Here is a 20,868-nt window from a genome sequence, read left to right as displayed (position 1 = left end):
TCTGAGCAAGTCTTTAACATTCAAAGTTTATATTTACATTGTACAGAACATGAATGAACGTACCTTTTGATATTCCTTGATGTTAACCAGGTTGAAAGAAAATATGTGATCCTTTGCTCCAACATACAGCCGACCGCGTTCTTCGTCCAAGAGGAAAGTGTGGTAACTGGAGCTATTAGCTAGTCCATTGAAATTGATTACATTGTTGGATTCCAACATTTCTGTAAGATAAAGGTAATACTTCTGCTGTTAATATGGTCAAATTAAATAGAGACTTTTATTTTGACTTCTACAGATATCATTTTAGGAATCTGTGCTTATGGTGCAGAAACAAGTGAAAGCATTATTTACCTGGGCCCATGAATGTTTTTTTTTTTTTTTTTATTTCAAGCACCCAACCTTGTGAGATTCAGCTCTACAAAGAGGTTGAAACAATTGTGAAATCAATTAGAAACCTGTATGAGTTTTTAGGTGGAAAAATTCTATCCATGTAACTCATCAACCGTTGGACAAAGTTCAATTTTGTTCAATCAATGAGATTTGCAAGGATAAACTTGGGAATAACTGGCTGATAACCACATCTAAACACAAAATCTATTTCCAGCAGAAGAAACTATTTAATAAAAATCTGTAAGTTACAAGAAAAGGGATAAGAATCACTAGCTGATGAGATAAAATAACATGTAGCACCTATTTTTAAATGTATAATCTTCTGAGCTTTCTTAGAAAGGCAGCATGTTGTTCCCTTGCTTGGAACAAGAACTGAACTAGAGAAAGTAACCTTGCTTCTCTATAATTTTCTAGTTCTGATATTTCTCAAAGAAATTTGCATTTGCCATGGACAGGATTTTTTTAAGTACAAGGATCCACAGAATCATCTTAGCTATCCAAACATTAACAAAGTGATATGCATTTTTCTGAAAAATGCTTTTACCATAAGTTATGGACCATAATAGTATAAATATTCATGAGAACACACTTTCTTTATGCCTATCTATATTCACATCGGGACCAAAACCAAACCATCTCTATCACTTTAAGGCATATCTCCACTAGTAAGTCATCAATAAGAAAGTTTCCTGGTGGTGACAAACCCTACATGGTTCAAGCCCCAAGCCTGTGAATTAAAAAGGCAAACATGCAGCTTTAGGAGCAGGAGCAGTTCCACTGATGGAGCCATGAAGACAGATGAGAAAGGGAGGGAATACATCAGCATCCCAAGGGCTGATGGCCAGAGGGCATGGCCTGAGCTTCAGGTATGTAATGTCTGCATCAGTTCTGCCACAAGTGCAAGCCAAGGATGTACATAACTCCTCTCAGACCACGTGCCAAATGCCTGAATGTCCAGGATTCACCTAACACTGCAGCTACATTCTATGGCTTTTCTGTTTTCACTAAGATCACTCCCATCTTCCACCATTATTCCAACTGAGAAGTGAGTAATCCCATACACTGACAGGAATCAGGGAGAAACTTCTTTTAAAAGTTTCTGCCTAATTTTCAACTCATTTTCCCTCTTTTTAGCTCATTCTTTTTTATGAACAAGGAAGATGTTAAGTGGGGATTTTTTGGACCTAGGTAATAGTGATACTTATGATTTTACAGAATTTCACACCTGCAGCTTTGTAGCTTTGCAGATGTTAAACCTATTTTTGATGTTCACTTATACCAGGTGAATTTTGAAGCAGGTTGCAACTCCACAAAAACATTAGTAGGCAACATAGTCAAGGAAGACAAACACTGTTAGTTGCATACCATTTAAGACAGCTTTTAGCTTTACTATTCTTTGTATTTATTTGGAAAAGCTCTCACTACCACCAAAAATAGTTAATTCATGTAGCAGTGTAGCAAAACATCAGAGCAGACACCATATTTTGTTGTTTATTCTACATTTTTTGTCACTAAATATAACTATACATTTATATCACAAATTGTACTGCTCAAGACTGAAGCTCACTTTTTAAAAATTATTTTTCTTTTAAATGTAACAATCAAATTACCTCAAGCAGTCTTGTCAAAATAATTCTTATGGCTTCCTGCCAAGTTCTAGAATTTGACTCTATTGTCCTCCAGTTCACTTATTTGCATTTTGTAAGAGACTTTACTAATTCTCTTTACTCTGTAATGACTGATTCAGATGTTGAATGTCGACTCACTGAATAGTGAGTGATGTAGATGATTGATTGCTTAACTTGTCTTAAAACTCTCTCTTGGCTAGAAATGCTCTGCTGTCATCTGTATCTGATCATTTTTCTTATAATGCAGCTGTCAAAAACCTTTGTAATTTTTTCATCTTTGTTGGTTTGAACTCATATACGTATGATTCTGCCCTTTGTGACTGCAGCGTAAAGACAAGTGTCTGCTGAAGTCGATGTTACACAAAGGTAAAACTGATAAAAATGAAAATGAGATCACTTAGGCACACAGCTACTTGGCTTAAAAGAAGCTTGATATGATTTTGCTAATGCAGAGTTCTAAATATTCACATCTACAGATGGTGATTGATGTTGTTTTTTTTTCCTTTCTAATATTCATGAAAAATGTGAGATCATAGCATTGGAGTCTAAGGTTTATTATGACCAAGAGTAAATTACATCATCTTCACTGTTCATAAGTCTCTACAGTAAAACTTAAAAGGACCAGGTGTGGCTGTGCAGGGAAATATATAAAGGGGTTTTTTTTCTTTTAATTTTCTGTGACTTTCAGAGCATGCAACCCAAACACTGTCGGGTTTTTTAAGAACATGCAATTTAAAGTCAAACTAAAAGCCAAATTCCATTTCCTTCTCTAAGAATGGGACATTTCTTCTAGGTTTTAATTCAGTATATGTCATATTGTAACACTACTGACTTTTGCAGATGACAACTGGATTTCCAGGGTCCATTGCCCAAAAGATTAGACCTAGACATGCTCCAAGCAATGTATTTTAAATCACATGACATCAGGTTTCTCCCTGTCAGGGTCTGGGTTGAAAATATAGGCTGAGGAGAAAAATGTCATTTGTGTTGTTGATGATTCTCAATCACTATTTATTTAGGTAGGTTTGAGCTACATCACAAGTAGGAGGCGAAATCCTAAATAATTTCCTTTCTGTTGATTCTAACTGATATGTATTCATTCAGTGATGAATGTGGCTTTACAGGCCACCCTGGAACAGGGTGTTGAAGAGCAAAGCAATGACATTTGCACAATCAATACAAATTAAGTATTCCACCTCCTCAAATTAATTAATTTTAAAGTGTTTACTATCCAGTGTCTTCAGTATCCAATGAGTGTCTGTTGCTGAGAGAAAGAGCAAAGGCAGGGCTCAATCCCAGAAGGGCACTGGCATTCCATCAATTCTACTAAGAGTCCATCACTCATGCTGGCAAGGTTAGTGGATGATCAGCGATAATATAAACCTAGATTTACAACAAAGATTGCATTGTAACGACAAGAGGAAATGATGAATGCATTCAATGAATCAATGAAATTAATACTGTCTACCAGCATAGCCTAAATATTTTCCCTTTTTTTTACTTATTACTAAAAGTTGGCCTAGCCATGTTCTATGCAGACAGGTAATGGCTGCCCATTCAAAAAGTTTTTTTTTTCCTTTTTTACTTCCTCTGTGATCTGTGCAGTTATTTTTATTGCACAGATGTAACATTACTCCACCATTTCTTCAGTAATTTCCCAGAGAATTTCTTCAGTAATTGCCCTGAGATAATTTTCTCATTTCCTTTTGACACATCCTCAGCTGTAGTCACACCTGTACTTTGAACAGGAATGAATGAGCCCTATACAGCTAACCACTGCACATTACAACCAGCATTGTCTGTGAAATGCTGTATGAGCTAGATTTGAACTGGGTGGTGGTATTTTGAAGGTAAAAGAGATGCCATTGCTTTTGTTATTGGTGCTTCATTCCCACATTTATTAACTGTTACAGGTGACCAAAACTAACAGTTTCAAATACACCATACCTTAAAAAATAATCATATTATAATGAATGTGATGATCACTGAAACCAGACGGAGATTGAATTTCTCAGGGTTTGTGGGCTAGAGGCCCCTAATAACCACTTCAACTACCTTTAATTCACATTCCTGACTTACCTGCTCCATCTTAAGTCTCCTTTCTCAGCCAGTGTCCAAGCTCGAAATATTTGACCTGTTTCAAAGTGCCTTTCTGTAGACTCTGCATGGTCTTTTTTCTATTAACTGATGTGTCTGTTGATCCAGTCTGACTTGTGTCAGAACATTCACTTTGCCAGAGAGAGTTGGCAAATTTACAGAAGAAAACCAGTCCCTAACTCTTGCCTTCATTTTAATACGTGGTTATTTAATTTGCTAATGGAATTGTAACTTAATAGTATATATACACACAGAGGGCCAAATTCCTGCTGTGAAATCCATGGAGATATGCATGCGCAAGGAATGTAGATTTGGTTTATTTTTATCACACTTCTTCATTAAAGAAGAAGCCAGAAAACCACAGCTATAGCTAAGATGAATACAGTCATGCAGATCCTGAAGTTTGGTTTATCCATGGTTGGTATTCCACTGTAAACCTTGTTTTATGTCTGTATTCCCTCAGTGGAGTTTGTCAGGAGGAGAAAATAACAAAAGAAAACCATCTTATTTTTCACTTATCTACTAGCAGGCAAACTATCTTTAATCTTTTTAGCAAGAGGGAGTTTGTCTGTGTAACAACTTAGAAAATTTGTGGGCTTTGGCCTACGTCCCTGTTATAGACTTCACAATGACACACACCAGCCAAGACTGTTTTTGTTGATAAGGGTCAAAAGGGCACATCAATTTCTCTAAAAACCAGAGGGAAGGTTTCCTAGTTTCCTCAGCAGGATTCAAATCTGGTCCTGTCCTATTCCTGGTGACTCTGCAGAGCGACTGGATCATACAGGGAGTGCTGCTCGTCACAACACGCTCCCGAAGCCAATGAGTGGGTTGCTGGTTGCACAAAACTCTCGACCTGCATTCCTCTGCCAGCAGCGATAAGATCTCGCTGGAGATCTCCCAGCAGTAGCTAAAAGATGAGTCAATGCCATTATGCCATCAAACAGGGATTTTGCTGAACTGTGAGCAGTGCCTCCCACAACGTCACACTAGAACATTTCCTTCTTCTCTCGCCAGGCTTCTACTTTGGCTACGGAGGATCAGATGGCCACATGTTTGCACATGCATTTCTTGCTTACACAGATGCAGATTGTGCCTGTTCTGTATATCAGCATGTGTATCTTTCTAAATAATCCCAGGTGTAAATTAGTCATTACTCTTTGAGTAATTATTTGCTGAATTCTTAGATACATGCAAGGAAAGGAGTGGGTATTTTAACTTCCAGCCTCTCCTGTAGCTTCCCCATTTCATTGCTGTGAGTGCAGATGGTGACTTCTGCTCCAGTCAAACAGTTATGGAAAAGGCAGAGACTGGCAGGAAATCAAGAGAGCTTCCTGCAAGGCATGAGCCAGCAGAGCTATGCGGCAAAACCAGCAGTATAAGCATGAAAAATGCACAGTACTTTTTGGGAGTCCAGTCCCCACTCGGACAAGACAATGGCTGTCATACAGTGAGACACTTCAGTGGAGTAATTCCATATAGAATGGAAAATACTAGTCTGAAATCAGGTGAGTTTGACCGCATGGTCTAATGCTTAGTAAAATGGCCATTAGCCTGGAGGTTAACAACTCCTTTTCCCCCCACCCAGGATTTAACTACTTTATACCAGAATTATTTTCTTTCATTGACACCTCAGACATCACTGGGACCTTAGGATCTAGCCCTTAGTGAGGAGAATGGTTCAGTCACCCACCCTAATTAAAAATAACTTGCTAACATTTTGCTAATTCAAACTTCTATAAAATAAAACAAGGAAAACTAATTTACCCTTTTTTTTTTTTTCTTTTTAGCATTTCACCTGAGGTGGGAAAAAATAATTGCAGAAACATTTCGTTTGTGACATCTTTAACTGGTCAGATTATATGTCTTTCACTTATATTCAAACTGTTCCAATGTTTCCAAACTATTTTTACCAGTAAGTCTTTGATTTCATATTAGGAGCAGAAGAATAGAGACATACAAATTATCAACACCCTCTCCTTCAAAAAAAACCCCAAAAAACAAACCAACAACTTGTGCTTTCAGATAATTTTAGAGTTATGCTGCTTGGAAATACCAGAAAGTGATCAGTTTTATCTCAAATGAAACAAAAAACAGGCTTATGAAGTGTATGAGATCACACAGTGCAGTAAGTGATTTATCCATTTTTAGAAATGTAACATGAAAACTTGTAATCAGCACCTTTGGGTTTTTGATACACTAGAGTCACAGAAACTTGAAACTACACAGCGTTTGTTGTTGATGGCAATTCAGTGTTATTGTAATTTGAATGAGATAAATCACTGGGAGAAAAGGGAGGGTTATCTTATCAGTAATCAAAATACAATTGGAACAGAGCCCCTCACAGCTGTTCAATCAGTCCTAGCTTTCATGCTCTTCATCTACCTTATCAAAACAGTTGCCAATCACCTGGTTTCACTGAACTCTACTAAAAGGAGAAAAAACAGCACCATATTTGTTTTTGAGCAAAACTTTTGCTTCTGAGAGAACAGAGTTCAGAAACACAGTTCAGGGAATTATTACAATTTATCAATTAGAGGTAGCTAGGACAAGATATACAGTTTTTTGCACAATCATGATGGAAACCAAGCATTTTAAATGAAACACTCCTGCCTACCTTTCACTGCAGGAAAGAAAACTTGGGGGCCAGGAGTATAGTTTGATTAAAACCAGATACCTGGAAGAAGGAATGTTACACCCATGTTTTGTTTCAGTTGCACCAGTATAAGCATGGAATCCTTTGACTTCAAAATAGTGATGCATATGTTTTTTATACTGTAAAACTGAGAGAAGATTTTAGCTCATTAATGTCAGCACTATTTAACTACATGACAGCCCTTAAAGTGTTTTTGGTTTGAGTAATTGAAGGGGTCACATGATATCTCAAAGACATAAAACATTTAGATTTTTAAAACCAACCTGTTTTCCCTCTATTATTTGTATTATTTGTCCTTTTGGTCTCTGAAAGTGAATCCAGATTATCCCTATGGCTCAGCTATTTTCTTATAAAACATGAGAAATATTAACCTATGAGCTAAACAAAGACTTGTAAAGCTTGATCTCATAAGTTTGTAAAATTATTATAACATTCTGTATTATGAATTTGGCTTTGTGAGAAAGGTTATGGCACACATTTAACCATGAATCTCACAAGTATTTAAGCCCAACATTGTCACATAATCACAGACTCATATTACCTATACTACCTATAGCATTTTTTCATGTGTGTGTGATGCATCAGGCAGGAATATATGATGGCAAAAGGAGACCATGATCTGGTTTTACTAAAACATTGTCTGTCTAAGTGAAAATTTATCTGTCTTGAGATCTGAGTAGGTAACATCTTTGCTACCTCCCACTTGTGCTGGTATAAGAACTGCTCAGGAGAAATAATGGAAGTGATGCATCATACTAATGAGTACCCAGATCTTAAGGAGATCTACAAGTATCAAGGTTCTTTAAAATGTGGCAATAATGTGGAAAAATAATGATCCAATGTGAAGTTTATAAACATTCTAACTCAAATACTAAGAACACTGCAGGCATATTGACTCAGCCCTCTGAGTTTGGTCAGCCCAGTGTGGCACTGCATGACCTGAAATTGCACCATCTGAGCTAGCACAGGTAAACAGCCAGCTAAATCCTATTCATTAAATAACTCAGTTATCAGATCTAGTTAGAAGTTAATCAATCTTCAATCTCTCTATGATACTTCTATGAAGTTAGTCTCCAGCAAGCCGAACTGGTACTAGTTATCAATTAAGTAAAACTGTGGGTAGCTGTAACTTCAAGGAGTGATTACCTTATCTATAAGCAGCAGTGGCCTTGTCTCATTAAATATCATAGCACAGAGGCACAAACACCTTTGCAGGGACTAACACACACAGTTCTTCCAAGCAGGAATGAGGTGGGAAGACTGTCACACCCCATCCTCTGCATGCTCGAGCCACATGCTGGGTCCAAGTGCAGTACAGAAAAAAAAAAAAAAAAAAAAAAAAAAAAAAAAAAAAAAAAAAAGCAAGACGGGAAAAGAGCTGCTGCTCTCTATAGGCAGAGCTACTTGCTCCAGACATTGACCATGCTGCAGTGGAAGTGCACCTGAGTTACCCTGAAACTCACTTATGTACTCACAGTGTCAAACAACACTGGCTGAGAAGCCAGCAAAGATGAATTGATTTTGCTCTTCATCTAATTGTTACTCAATGAAGCTACATGTTGAATTATTAGGGTGCTTTCTCAGGAAAGCTACTCTAAAGTCAGCTCAAAATACATTATTTTATTTTGTTATAATCATGACAATGCAAGTCAGAGATACACAATGCAAGGACAAAATGTCTACATGATGACTTTTGTACAAGTACAATTTGAGAAGTTTTAGTTTATTTATTATTATTATTATTATTATTATTATTAAAGTCAGTTCATCTTTCAAAGAATCATTATTTCTGAGTAAAAACTCAGACGTAAAACTGTCTGAATAATGCTAGAACCTGTCATGACATTTGGGGACTATTACATAAAAAAACTACTTAAATAGTTTTAGAAAATTCCCTTCTGAAAAGGGAACCTCCTAACAACTGAACCTGGAAGTCAAAAACCCAGTCAGTGTCTTTGTGATTTACACACCATGGACTATTAGGAGTCAAAAGTAACAACAATGTCCATATGTGCACTTGAGTTGCAGTTATGATAAAACTCTTCCTCATGCAAGTGTATTTCTTTCCCAGGACAAAAGTATTAAAGTATTTTTAACTCTTAAAGAAATCCTGCTTTCAGGTACCAAATCATTGCACTTCAAAAATAAGTTAGCTCATTTAGAAGAACTAGCAAATATGAGCTGTTAAGTTTCGTAGGGATATCAGAGGAAATTTTTTTAAAGATTGGTGGTTTTATTTTCAAGTGTGACTTTGCTGTTTGACAAGCAGGCTGCCATTGACTCTTGGAAAGACTAATGGGATAGGTCTGTAAAGGATTTAGATGTCAAAATTGGGACAGTGTAAGAATGAGGGTGACGTGCAGAGGGTGAGCCATTAGTAAGTGAGAATGCCAGTGCTTCCACTGGCTTAACAGGCTGCAAGGGAGAGTCTCTACAGCTTCAAACACTGGGATGGAGGAAATCCAGCAGAGATAGATTTGATCTACAATTAAATAACCTCTAAACTGATGGCAGGCAGGTTTAGATTTGATAGGAGCAAGAAATTCTTTGCTATGAAAGTGGTAAGACACAGGCCCAGGTTGCTCAGAGAAGATGTGGATGACCCATCCCTGAAACTGGTCAAGGCCACATTGGATGGGGCTTTGAGCAATCTAGTCTAGTGCAAGGTGCTCCTGCTCATGACAAGGTGTCCCATACTCTTGGAACTAGATGATCTACAAGGTCTCTTTCAACATAAACTATTCTATGTTTCTATAAAGTCCTTCTCTGCCTACTCTGATGTATTTTATTTTTATTACCGAACTGACAATATAAACCTGCACAAAGTATTTACTAAGGTGAATTGTTTAATATGCACAACAGGGTTAGGAAGATTCCCTGGAAATTTAGTTGCATATGCAAAACTACAAAATAGAATATGTAACACTTGTGTTTTCAGCAGATTTGTGATGGAAAATGCATCTGACCTGCTTCAAAAAAGGTCTTCTTATGCTTGAAAATCATGTGTTAAACTCTTGTCTCTATCTGTGTAACGACTCTTCAAAATCCTCTGATTAATAAGATGCAAAAAGGGCTTTGGGTTAGTCCTGCTAGTAGGTAAATCATCATAATCATTATAATTTATATAGCAGCTGGCTTAGATGGACTGTGTCCAGGTTTTCATATATGGGTACATATCAGTGATCTCATATTCTTAATTTCAGACATAGCTATCAACACTCCTTCTGTTAAAATTTTGTTTTTCCAGAATGGATCTACCCTTGACTTTGATTACATATCCAGCACTTTAAGGAATTGTCTTTTAACATTAATAGAATGGATGAGTAAAATTCATGCTTGGATTTACATCCTTCTGTCTTCTAATAGCTCTTGTTTCTTCTAATCTGTAAGTGAGGTTTTGGATGCGTTTCAGCAAGGGGCTGAAAGCAATGTCTGCAGTTAAGCAGTCTGTGTAGCTCACATACAGATACACACAGCTCCACTGTGCACTTTAATTGGAGCAAAATACAGCAGGGACTTCTAAACCCTGACACTCCTTGCACAGACTTCCATGCCAAAATAAAGTGATAATGCCCAATTCTGCTCTTAATTTATCCTAATGTAAATAAATGGATTTACACCATGGATAAAAATTTGGATTGCGGTGGTTCTGCAATGTGTGTAATATGTTTACTGTTCATTAGAACGAATTAGTAAACATTATTTATCAAATGTTTCCAGTTGCACCTACAACCTTCTGTGCAACAAAAAGGAATTTCCAGTTTTTTCCTTCCATCCAAATGTCATAAACATAATTAATCATTCAGCTGCTAACCCCCTATTTCTCAAATCAAAGTGAATTTTCTCATGCAAGATACTGCTCTGTCAATCAAAATTTTATATGTCTTTCACATAACGCAAACCAAACTAGATCTACTTTCACTATTTTTATAATTGTTACACACTCAAATAAGAAACAAGAAATTTATAATTAACTGCTACATTCAAAATAGAAAGTAAACCTTACAATTTCTACATTCATTTTTTTATTCTGGGCATACTCTAAATGGGCTTGGAGGAATGCATTTCTACCTAAAATTTCACTACATGGAAGCAAACTTGAAACTGTAATGCTGACAACACCAAAAAACTACAGTGTGAAGAGCTTTAAATAGTTTTTAAATCACCCAAAATTTGTCTTAATCCACTTCACACAACACAAAGTTAAGCTGTAGAAATTCTTGACATGGGCTGTTGTAAATGATAAAATTGGCTATAGTTTCAAGGGATAAAGTGGCAAAATCAATAAAAAGAAAACCTTAAGAACTATTAAATTTAGAGACACAGCGACTAGCTCATTAAGTTCCAGAAATTCAATTGCAGAAAACCAGTGGGTATTCTGGGGAACTCTCACTCTCTAACTGACCTAACCCTGTTATCTTCTACTATGGAGAACCCTGGTTATGGAAACACCACACTGTGTGTTTGCTTTGGCTGTGGCTGGAGACAACATATTTCCCTCTTAATCGTGTGTGGATAAAAACGCAGCCATGACCTGAGTCTTGACAAAGAAAGTGAAGATGCAAAACTTGAAATCTAATTCAGCAAAATGACTGCTGCAACTCCCTTTTCAGCTGGCCATGGAACCTCCCTCACCCTTCTTCCTCCCCATTCCAACTCCCCTCCTCAAACCCTTTGGGCCCTCCCCGGGTGAGTGGAAGTATCTGCAAAGAGCATAATGTCACAATGATTGAATTCAATTTCTGTAACAGCATTTCAACCCCTAATTCCTTCTAAATGTTTTTGTTTTGAAATAACTAGTCCATATTGGATCTTTTAAGTGAACTTCAGAAAGACCTATCAGCAATTTCCAGTAGAGGTGGAAAAGTGAGTGGATTATCAGCAGCACTCAGGTAGCACCTCCTGTCTGGCTGGGCTTAATGCACGATGAGGTTTGGATACAACTTCACACTGCTTGACCTCAGAGCACAGGTTCACTTGCTCAAAGACATGTCAATGTAAATAGAGTTGGATTTGTTTGAACAACAAATCACCTGGTACATCAGCTCCTATTTAGAGCAGCCTCAGATGGGGATCCAAAGACAACTGAAAGTAACTTTACGATGTTTTGACTCCAAGACCACTCGGCCAGTCCCACCTGAACAGGGTCCTAGCAGATTCCTGGTGGCTGCTCTCAGCTGGCACAGCCCAACTGGAGTATGTCCAGCCACATCTCCTCCCACCTCCTGCAGCAAATGTCAGTAAGAGGGAGGTGCCAAGCACACAAATTAGAACAGAAAAAATGAAAAAACTGTTCCAAAAGTAACAAAAACCATGCAATGTTATGTTCAATGATATCAACTTGGAGGGGAGGGGGAAAAAGCTGGTGTGGCTGCCTGCCGTGCTAAATATCCATCCTTTTCCAAAGGTTTTATTCTTTTCCACTCTCTTTGAACTAGCAGAAAGGTGATCTAGTCTACACCACTGATCCTAGGTGTCTCAGCAATCTAAAAAATGGTAGCTCTTCTTGGATCAACACAAGAGCATTGTTATCCTTAGTGTTAGCATCAGAAAAATAATGGAAGTTTTTATTTCTGAACCTCCAGTGGAATATATATGAGAATCATTATATCATTTTTCCTCAAGCCACAAAAACTGTAGTTTTCATACCAAGACAGAAATCAGAGCTCACATTCGTATCATTTACTTTGTGTCCCTGTCAGAAGAGAAGCCTTTAGAGACTGATCTGTAGACTGAAGGTATCAGTGAAATGGTCCAGGCACACTGAAATGGAAAGCAGAGTTTGCCTTCTTATCTTTACTATGTAAAATGAGAATTACCAAAATGTAACAATTTTTGCAAAATGTACTGCAAATTTTAACCCAGTTTATTTTTCCACACGCTGCATTTATTTGCACTTTGTGTGTTTTGAAGCAGGGCCATTATTCACCTGGATTTAAGAAACACTGTCCACTGGCACCATATTGCCATGCCAGCACAATGTGAATTTAATGAATTTCTTACACACGTTGTGTAGCCTCAGTGTAAGTTTGGTTCACGTAAAGGGCGCATTAAAACTTGGAATGTTGTGGGGGAAAAGGCAGGGCACTTTCCAGCTCCCCTTCCAGACCCAATGATATTATTCATTCTCGGCAGCTCCACTGGTTACTCTACTAATTTCCCTCCAAAAAAGAGCTCCTTTGGGTGTAATACTGAAGTGTATGTGTATGTCAACTGCCACACAGGCTTCCAAATGCCCACATTGATCCAAGATACCATGAGTCACTGCTGACAGATGAGGAACATTCACACAAAATCCCTGCTGAAAGTTAAAGGAGAACTCACATTTTTCCTTGATGCTCATACACTAACACATTGTGGTTAATGGTACACTCCAGAGATTTGGAGAAGGGGGGTAAATTAAAAAAAAATTGAAGTTACAGTTTACCTAAAATTGAACAGGACACTGATTCAGTGTTTCCAAATTAAAGTAGCACTGGGTGGTTCCAAATAAGTTCTAAAGCTATATTTCAGCGGACTAGAAATTGATATAACTATTGCTTTATTGCTTTTAGTACACCCAAATTAATTTACAGCAGATGTGGATGTAAGTTAAACACTTTAAGTGAAACATGTCTCTAAAACTTCTTATTGTCTAGCAAGATTTTGATTAAACTTGGAATAAACTAATGTCATAATACAGTTTCTACATGTTTATAATGCTTGAAGACTAAGTAATACCCAAGAAAGACATTACAAAGCAGCATCATGACATTCTGTTGCAGACCACATTCATACTTATAAGATAGCTGGGAAAATGACTCCTTGTCCTGATGATGAAGAGCCTTCCTACTGACGCATATATATTTTAAAACATTCAGGAATGGATATCTTACAGTCTTGAAAACAGTGCATTACCATTCAGTGTACAACAAATACACTACTTTTTATGAAGTTTTCAAAACTCATTTCAACTATTTGTTTCCTGTAGTGCCAAATAAATATTCAAAATAAAGTCTTTTGTTTTATTTTTTCCCATAAACAAATATAATTCCAGTAGCAGCTGACACGGCTTTGAGTACAATGGCAAACACTTGGGTTTATTTCTAGCTAGTCTAATTATGAAAGGCATCAGGGTAGATGTGTTTTCTTTTTGTAGCCAGTTATACTAATTTGACCTTCTGGGGAAACAATTTCAAAATGTCAACATTTGCATGCCTGAATCCTGCTATGAACTAAAAGGATTCGTGTGCAGAGGTCCTGCCTCCAGCTGTGACACACTACTTACCTCCTCAGAGGGAGTTAACACATTAATTTGAACAAATGAAATTAGAACAGCCAACTCTCCATGGTGGGCAGAGGAAACATACCCTGGCCACAGTGGCTGACTGCAGTTTCAGTGCAGTATTGCTTAATTAAACTGTTGTATGACAGCTGCATAAGGAGTGCATAAACACCCCACAAAAGAGGAGGTCTTTAAACTTGGAAGCATAAGTGAACGTAGTACTGAGTTCCTTAAAAGGAAGGTTACTTTTGCCCTTTTTAGAAGTAAAACTTTGAGATTTAGGAGAATAATTTACACATTTGCTGGTTTCTGCAGATGTGTATTCCAGAAAGCACTCCTGAGATTCAGATACTAACAAGTCTGAACAGGAATCTGGTAGAAAGGTCTGCAAGTTGAGGAAGCTCGCATCTGCTCCACTGCTTAGTTCAACCAGTTTGTGACCCTTGAGGTCTAATCCAAAGCCAAGCAAAGGCAGTGGGATTTTACTGATTGTGCTGAAAACTGCAACAAGCCAATGGATTAAGGGTATGATTCCTACAGGACCTATGTTTTCAGGAACCTCCTCCAAAACATTTACCCTTATAACCTCAGAAACATTTTTTTTAAAGTATATACTTTAAGCTAAAACACAGGGTCCCAATGGATGTCACTAGGTAACACTCTTATGCACAGAGCTCCAAATACCTTCCGTACTTTGTGATTAAATGCTCAAGCTGACATGCTTTGCAATTATCTCTGTAGGGAAAATATAAGCAGCGGGAATTTTCTATTTTGCCTTAGTCCAACTCATCTGAACTAGAGTGGGCTTTAGGAACTGGGATTTGGTGTTGGTTCATGCATGTCCCTCACACATCCCTCTGTATGCCATGCTATCTGAGAGCTCCGTTTCAGAATACTGCTAAAATAATAAATGGTATGCACTACACCTAACCTAGATACCTGATCTGGGCCCAAGTTTTAGTTATGTCACAAAGCAGTTTGCAGAAAATAAATGTTTATGTAGGTCAGTGGAAGTTGCGAGGTGCCTCTGAGGATCTCCACAAAGAGATCAAGTCTGCCTATATTTAAGAACATAAATTAATCAACTACCATTTTATTCTGCTGAAGAGACCTCAGCATTAAGCTGGAATGCAGTATTTTAACTGTAGGTATTCATTTATTGTCATGACAGATTCAAATGCATGTCTTTTGTATGTTATCTTTACTTTGTTTCAGAACGGATGAAACATGAAATTTATCTTTCTTTTTGAGCTCTTCAGTATTTCTCCTAATGACTACATATCCTTCAAATGCTGGCCTGGAATGGGGAATTATTAAATTGCTTTTCACCTATACTAAGGCAAAAATCTGTGTCAGAAACATGATTCAATTGAAAAGAAGCTGTTCTGATTACTAACTTACGTTGGCACAAGAAGAGCAAAAACAAAAGTACCCTAAACTAACAGGCATTTGATCTGACTCATCAACCCCCAATCTCTGAGAACAGTAGGAATCTGTTTGTCCCCTGTCTCACTCACACACAGACTAGAATCTGCAATAAATGAAGTAGGGGTGATACACATAGATCTCACCTTGCTGCTTTACCCAGCCTCATTCTGCTCAAGAGATGCAGAAATGCCATAGAAATAACAGGGGGGAAAAAAAAAAAGTGTAATTAAAGGTTGCAAGGTACCTCTGCATATGAAAGGGGCTGCTGAATTCTCCAGTTGTGTGAAGAGAGAAAGGCTTCCTCTCTGGAATTCAGACTTATTAGTAGTCCAGGCTCTATGTCACAGATTCACATCCAGAAGTGAATGTGTTGGCCAAAAATTTCCAAATAGAAAGAAGCAAGACACTCACCATGCAAACTTTCAATCCAGAGTGTTACACATTTTGAGAAACCAAAACTATCAATTTATCACAGGAAATACCAGGCAGTTAATTAGTGTTCAAATAATAAGGCATTTACTATGAGGAAACATATGACTTCTAGTCTTAAAACTTACTTAACATACCTTTCTTCTGAATTCAGAATTTAAATCCTGAATTAGATTTTACATACTACAAGCAAGTCAGGAATATAAACTGTTCAATAATTAGGGGAACACACTCCACATTTTACCATGGAGTAAAAGCAGAGTGAAATGGACAACCTGTAGTTTCCTCACATCGGAAACCTCCATATATGCATGCACATCCTAATTCCTGTATAATCCTGAGTGGTTTACCTCTTAAAATAAACAGACTCTACCTTATGTCCTTACTGGATTACTGTGAGTAGGATGTTTACATAAAGGATATAGCTAAGTATTCACTGAACATAACAAGACTACAATTCACTCCCATGCATTAGAGCCCATTATAATTTGGTGGCTATATTTAAATAAACCAACATTTAACTATGCTGGCAATTACTATCTAAAGTTAATACTCTAATTGTGTCCAATCCTTCCACTCCAGTCTGATTCACTGAACTACCCATTAAGTGTAGATATGAAGATGAGAATTTTGTGTGAGAGAAAGAAAGCATAATTTATAGTCCAGGTGTATAGATGCTAGTTTAGTAAACATTTGTATATTCACAGTTAATAATACTAATTACACTGTGCATTACCCCTCATGCAAAGATCTAACCGCAATCTAATAAACAAGAGGACCCAAGTCTCATTGTCAGCCACTTATTTGGGCAGTGTAGAAGAGTTTCAAGATGGAAATAAATGTTTTAAACCTTTCTCATACTATCCTAATTGTGGGTTATCTCCATGACATGAAGCAAAAAATCCTGAAGTTGTGCCGACCTGAACAATGCTGAACCACAAAAACCAATTGCCATTTCAGGCTGACACAGCACCGCAAGATTGGAACTTGGTGAGCCTGAGTGAGTAATGTCTGTGATGAAAAAAAGATGGCTAAGGGGTGATCTAAGTGTTATCCCTGATTACCTGCTGGGCACAGTCAAAGAACAAGAGGAAACATGCACAAATTGAGTCAGGGAAATACTGAATGGGATATACAGAAAAAAACCTCTTAACTGCAACAATAGCCAGAGAGTTTACAGTCTTCAGCCTTGGATATCATCAAAACTTGACACAATCAAACCAAAAAAAACCCAATGTAATTTTGAATATAGCTTTCTTCAAGGAGGAGGCTGAATTAGAACCTTCCAATCGTATTTTTTCCCTATGCATTAAATATGTTGATTTAGCTGTGATAAATTAGGAGCAACAAAAAACAAACAAACAAACAAACAGAAAAAAAAAAACCACCAGGACATTATTGGCAAGTTCCTAAGTTCCTCCTCTTATTTAAACAAACAAAAAAATCCTCCAAAACTTATTAATCTCTCTTAAAGCTGATTTTTCCTGAGGTATTCCTGAGAGTAAGTATTCCTGAGGGTAGGTATTCCCTTACAGTAAATAAGAGTAGAAAGCAAACAAATGGGAAACAGGAGATATGCCACACTTTGGTCCTTGTAAAGCAGCTGGGGGCTACAGTGGAGCATAAATACTACAGCTTCTGCTTTATTGAGCAAATGAGCTCTCCCTAAAAACAGGACTGAAATGTAAAATTCATTGCAGCTTATGCATGTCAAATACAGGAATTCAGATCCTAATTTGGCCAGATTCTCAAAGAGCATAATAGATAGCAATATAGCTATGTAGATTTTAATCTACTTATCACATATTCGTTTGTTGTGGCCTCATAAATTCACAACACAATCTCTTTTTCAGTATTTTTAAATCATGCAACATGAACAGGCAATAGTTCCTCTGGATTTATATTTTCTACAAAATAGTTCTTTATGTGTTAGTGCTGTTTGCTTATTACAGGACCACATTAACAATCCCTGTGAACAATTTTCATGAGACAATGTGGTAAATAGCAAATAAAAGGACACAGGTAAACATCACCTTAATGGTGATTATGTAACAATTTCAATATGCTGAAAAATTTTGTGTCCTTTTAACTTCAGCATTCCCCAAATCTCACTCCAGCTGCTGGACAGCATGTGCACCGCAGCCATAAAGAACACAATGAGACTTAACAAACATGGTTTCACAGTCTATTTTGCAGAAGAACAGCCTGGCAGAAATAGTGAAGGTACTTAGAGAGTTCAGAGTGTAATTTGTTGTGGCTATTTAAAAAACAAGGGAATGTTGATACAGAAAGACAAAAGAACTGCATTGTTAAGAGTTTAACTCCTATTCCTTTTATGGCCTGTTACTGCATGGCTGAACACTGCCACTTACTTTGTATTTTCAGAACATACTGAATTTAAGAAAACTCTTTTGTTCCATTTGCAGCCCACATGCTGACACAGCAGCTCATCTCTTATTGTTCTGACTTAACTATTACCTGATACATTTGATGTGCTAGAAGATAAGAAGCACAAAGATTCCAGTTACCTTAGAGATACCAAAAGAAGAATCACTTAGCAAAGAACAGCTGAGAAGAGAGTGTTTCTGGCAGTTTCACTCTGGGGTGTGTGTTAGACCCACAAATGTCAGTTCAGACCCCGTAAGTCAGGAGTCTTTGTTGGGGCTCTGCTGAGCACTGAATGATCTCACCCTCTCCTGACTCCCACACACAGAGGTATACAGGGAAGAGCAGGCTCAACCAGTCTTAAATTCCTTTGACAGTTCAGACTCCAGATAGATTCTGCAGCAGTGGAAGCAGGGCTCATAGCAACAGTTAGAGAGATATGTTTTGAAGGAACAGATTTATTCAAGGTTAATAAATGTTTCTACTGGCATTTTCCATGGATGGTAGTTCTGGTGATGAGCAAATCCTTACAATGGAAATCTGGCTCCCAAGGAAGTTTTTAAAAGCTTGCAGGATCTGATAAGGCACGATATTAGGTGGAAAAGACTGATTCCCATATAGTTCCCATGAAAATTTGAGACAGCGGCTTCTCAAAATCTGAGCTCTCACAGCTCCAGCCTTGCCTAGAATAGACACAATCAACCTATACTTCTTCAGTATTGCATCAACTTGATTTGTATCATCAATCTGAAGAAGACATCTCTCAAGATGTCTTATTCTTTTAAACTAGTTTTAAAAAGAAATAAAATTTTACTGTTTGGATTTCCCCATGGGAAAGTAAGTTTTGTAATTGCGGCAAAAAAGGTGAAGTAGATGACCCAATAAAAATCAAAACCTCTAATTTTTTGTTGGGAAATAGAATAGAGCATGGGGTAACATCATCATTAGGATCAATGCAGAAACTAGGAATCTCCATAGCTCTTCAAGTGATCATTTTACAAACTAAAAAGGAATTCTCAATGAACACATGGTATGAAAAGCAAACTGCTAGAGAGTAAAAGCTCTTTTAACAAAAAAAAATTGTACTGTGGTTCCAGGAGAGATGAACACTCCTAGCTGAGCTCCTGAGCAAAGGATATCAAATGAAGGCAGGAGGAAATAAAGCCTGACTCCATGTGATATGTGCCAACTGTGGTCTCATAAAGCCAAGAAATCTTGGAATGCTTTCAGTATGTAGTATTTTTAGAGCCCTAATAAGGCACACCTGAGCTCCTCTTTACCACATTTAAAGACGTGCCACAGAAGCTAGATTTTGCTGTGCATTTTTGCCTATTCCAGTAACCTGTAATTAAAAAGCATTCATGTGGAGGAGAGCACTCAGTTTGCCTGCTCAGATTCCTCTGAATTACTCCTACATACTGTTCCAAAGGGCATAACACATAGTAATGCTCTCAAATTTTTCTTAAGTCATTTGGCTACGAAGAGTAGATGACACTGCTATGTCTGCCTTATTGAAATCAAATATTCTTGTATCTCCTACAGATGTTCTTCCTCAATTCCTTGAATTACTGGAGTGAATGTCTACACCAGCTGTCTTCCTTCAGCATCTCCCGAGCTCTGAGCCAGAACAAGAAACAAGCCTGTCTCTACTATTAATAAGATTTATTTACATTTTACCTAACTAAGCAGTGCAGTAAAAGAGAAAACTGTAAGAATCAAGCTCCTCCACACCAGACACACAAGTTACAGTAACCCTACTGTCCACCCTGGTAAGCAGGTATTGGTATCAAAAGTTACACTGCACACAGAGAAGTCAAACTGAGCCATGAAAGCGTGAAGGAAATGAGGGACTGTTGGTTTCACTCCATCCAATTTATGTTCAGGAAGAGGTGATGTTACCCAGAAGCCAGATGCAGTCCCAGCAGTGCCAGAATAATCAGATCTCATATATACAGTGTATGTGATCCAGAGATGGAATACAGGTAGCCAGTCATTTGGAATAGTCATGTGCCAAACACATCTAGTAGCACAATACCAGGAAAAAAAGCATGGACTCAAAATACACACTGTGTCTATCACAACAAAGGAGGACTAGGAAAATGTTCAAATACCTAAGTTTTACAGGAATCCACTTACATTTTTATTAAAAATAATAATAATATAGAATTGTATTAAAATTAAATGCTGTCTGCTTTCAAGTCAAGGAATTTAGTTTGTATGTCATCCAGGAGTCAGTGTATCAGTACAGAACATGCATAATTATTCTTTCCCAGTCAGAAATTGGGCTGGCACTTTCTGTACTAGCTGATCTCCTGTAATCTTTACAATTATTTTCTGCTAGAGTATATTGCTGTACTGATCCCTAAATACACATACTGGCTGTCTACTATGGCAACATCTTATTGCTGCCTTGAACTACTGAATGGGAGGCTACAGAAAAGGTTGACACAGACTCTCCCTAAAGTGCCCAGCGACAAGAGTCAGCACAGCAAATTTTGGTTAGAAACCAGATCAAGCTTCTTTGGTGTGAAGATGGTCAACCATTGGCACATAGGGCTAGAGAGGCTCTGGAATTTCCAACTTGAAGATAC

The 20,868-nt window shown here is 37.5% G+C and overlaps 1 protein-coding gene across 1 annotated transcript in view; it reads right to left on the bottom strand.

Annotated features, from left to right (window-relative positions):
* Positions 1-20,868, bottom strand: part of SEMA3A (semaphorin 3A) — a 165,702-nt gene that overhangs the window by 117,532 nt on the left and 27,302 nt on the right. The window contains exon 2 of the mRNA XM_041477731.1: positions 64-221. Coding sequence (XP_041333665.1) covers positions 64-221 — 158 coding nt within the window. The remainder of the gene's footprint in view (positions 1-63; positions 222-20,868) is intronic.

The sequence above is a fragment of the Pyrgilauda ruficollis genome, unplaced genomic scaffold (assembly GCF_017590135.1).
Source record: "Pyrgilauda ruficollis isolate IOZ18807 unplaced genomic scaffold, ASM1759013v1 scaffold112, whole genome shotgun sequence".
NCBI classification, from domain to species: domain Eukaryota; kingdom Metazoa; phylum Chordata; class Aves; order Passeriformes; family Passeridae; genus Pyrgilauda; species Pyrgilauda ruficollis.
Note: the sequence above shows the minus strand (reverse complement) of the source record. Positions and strands in the feature narration are given on the sequence as shown.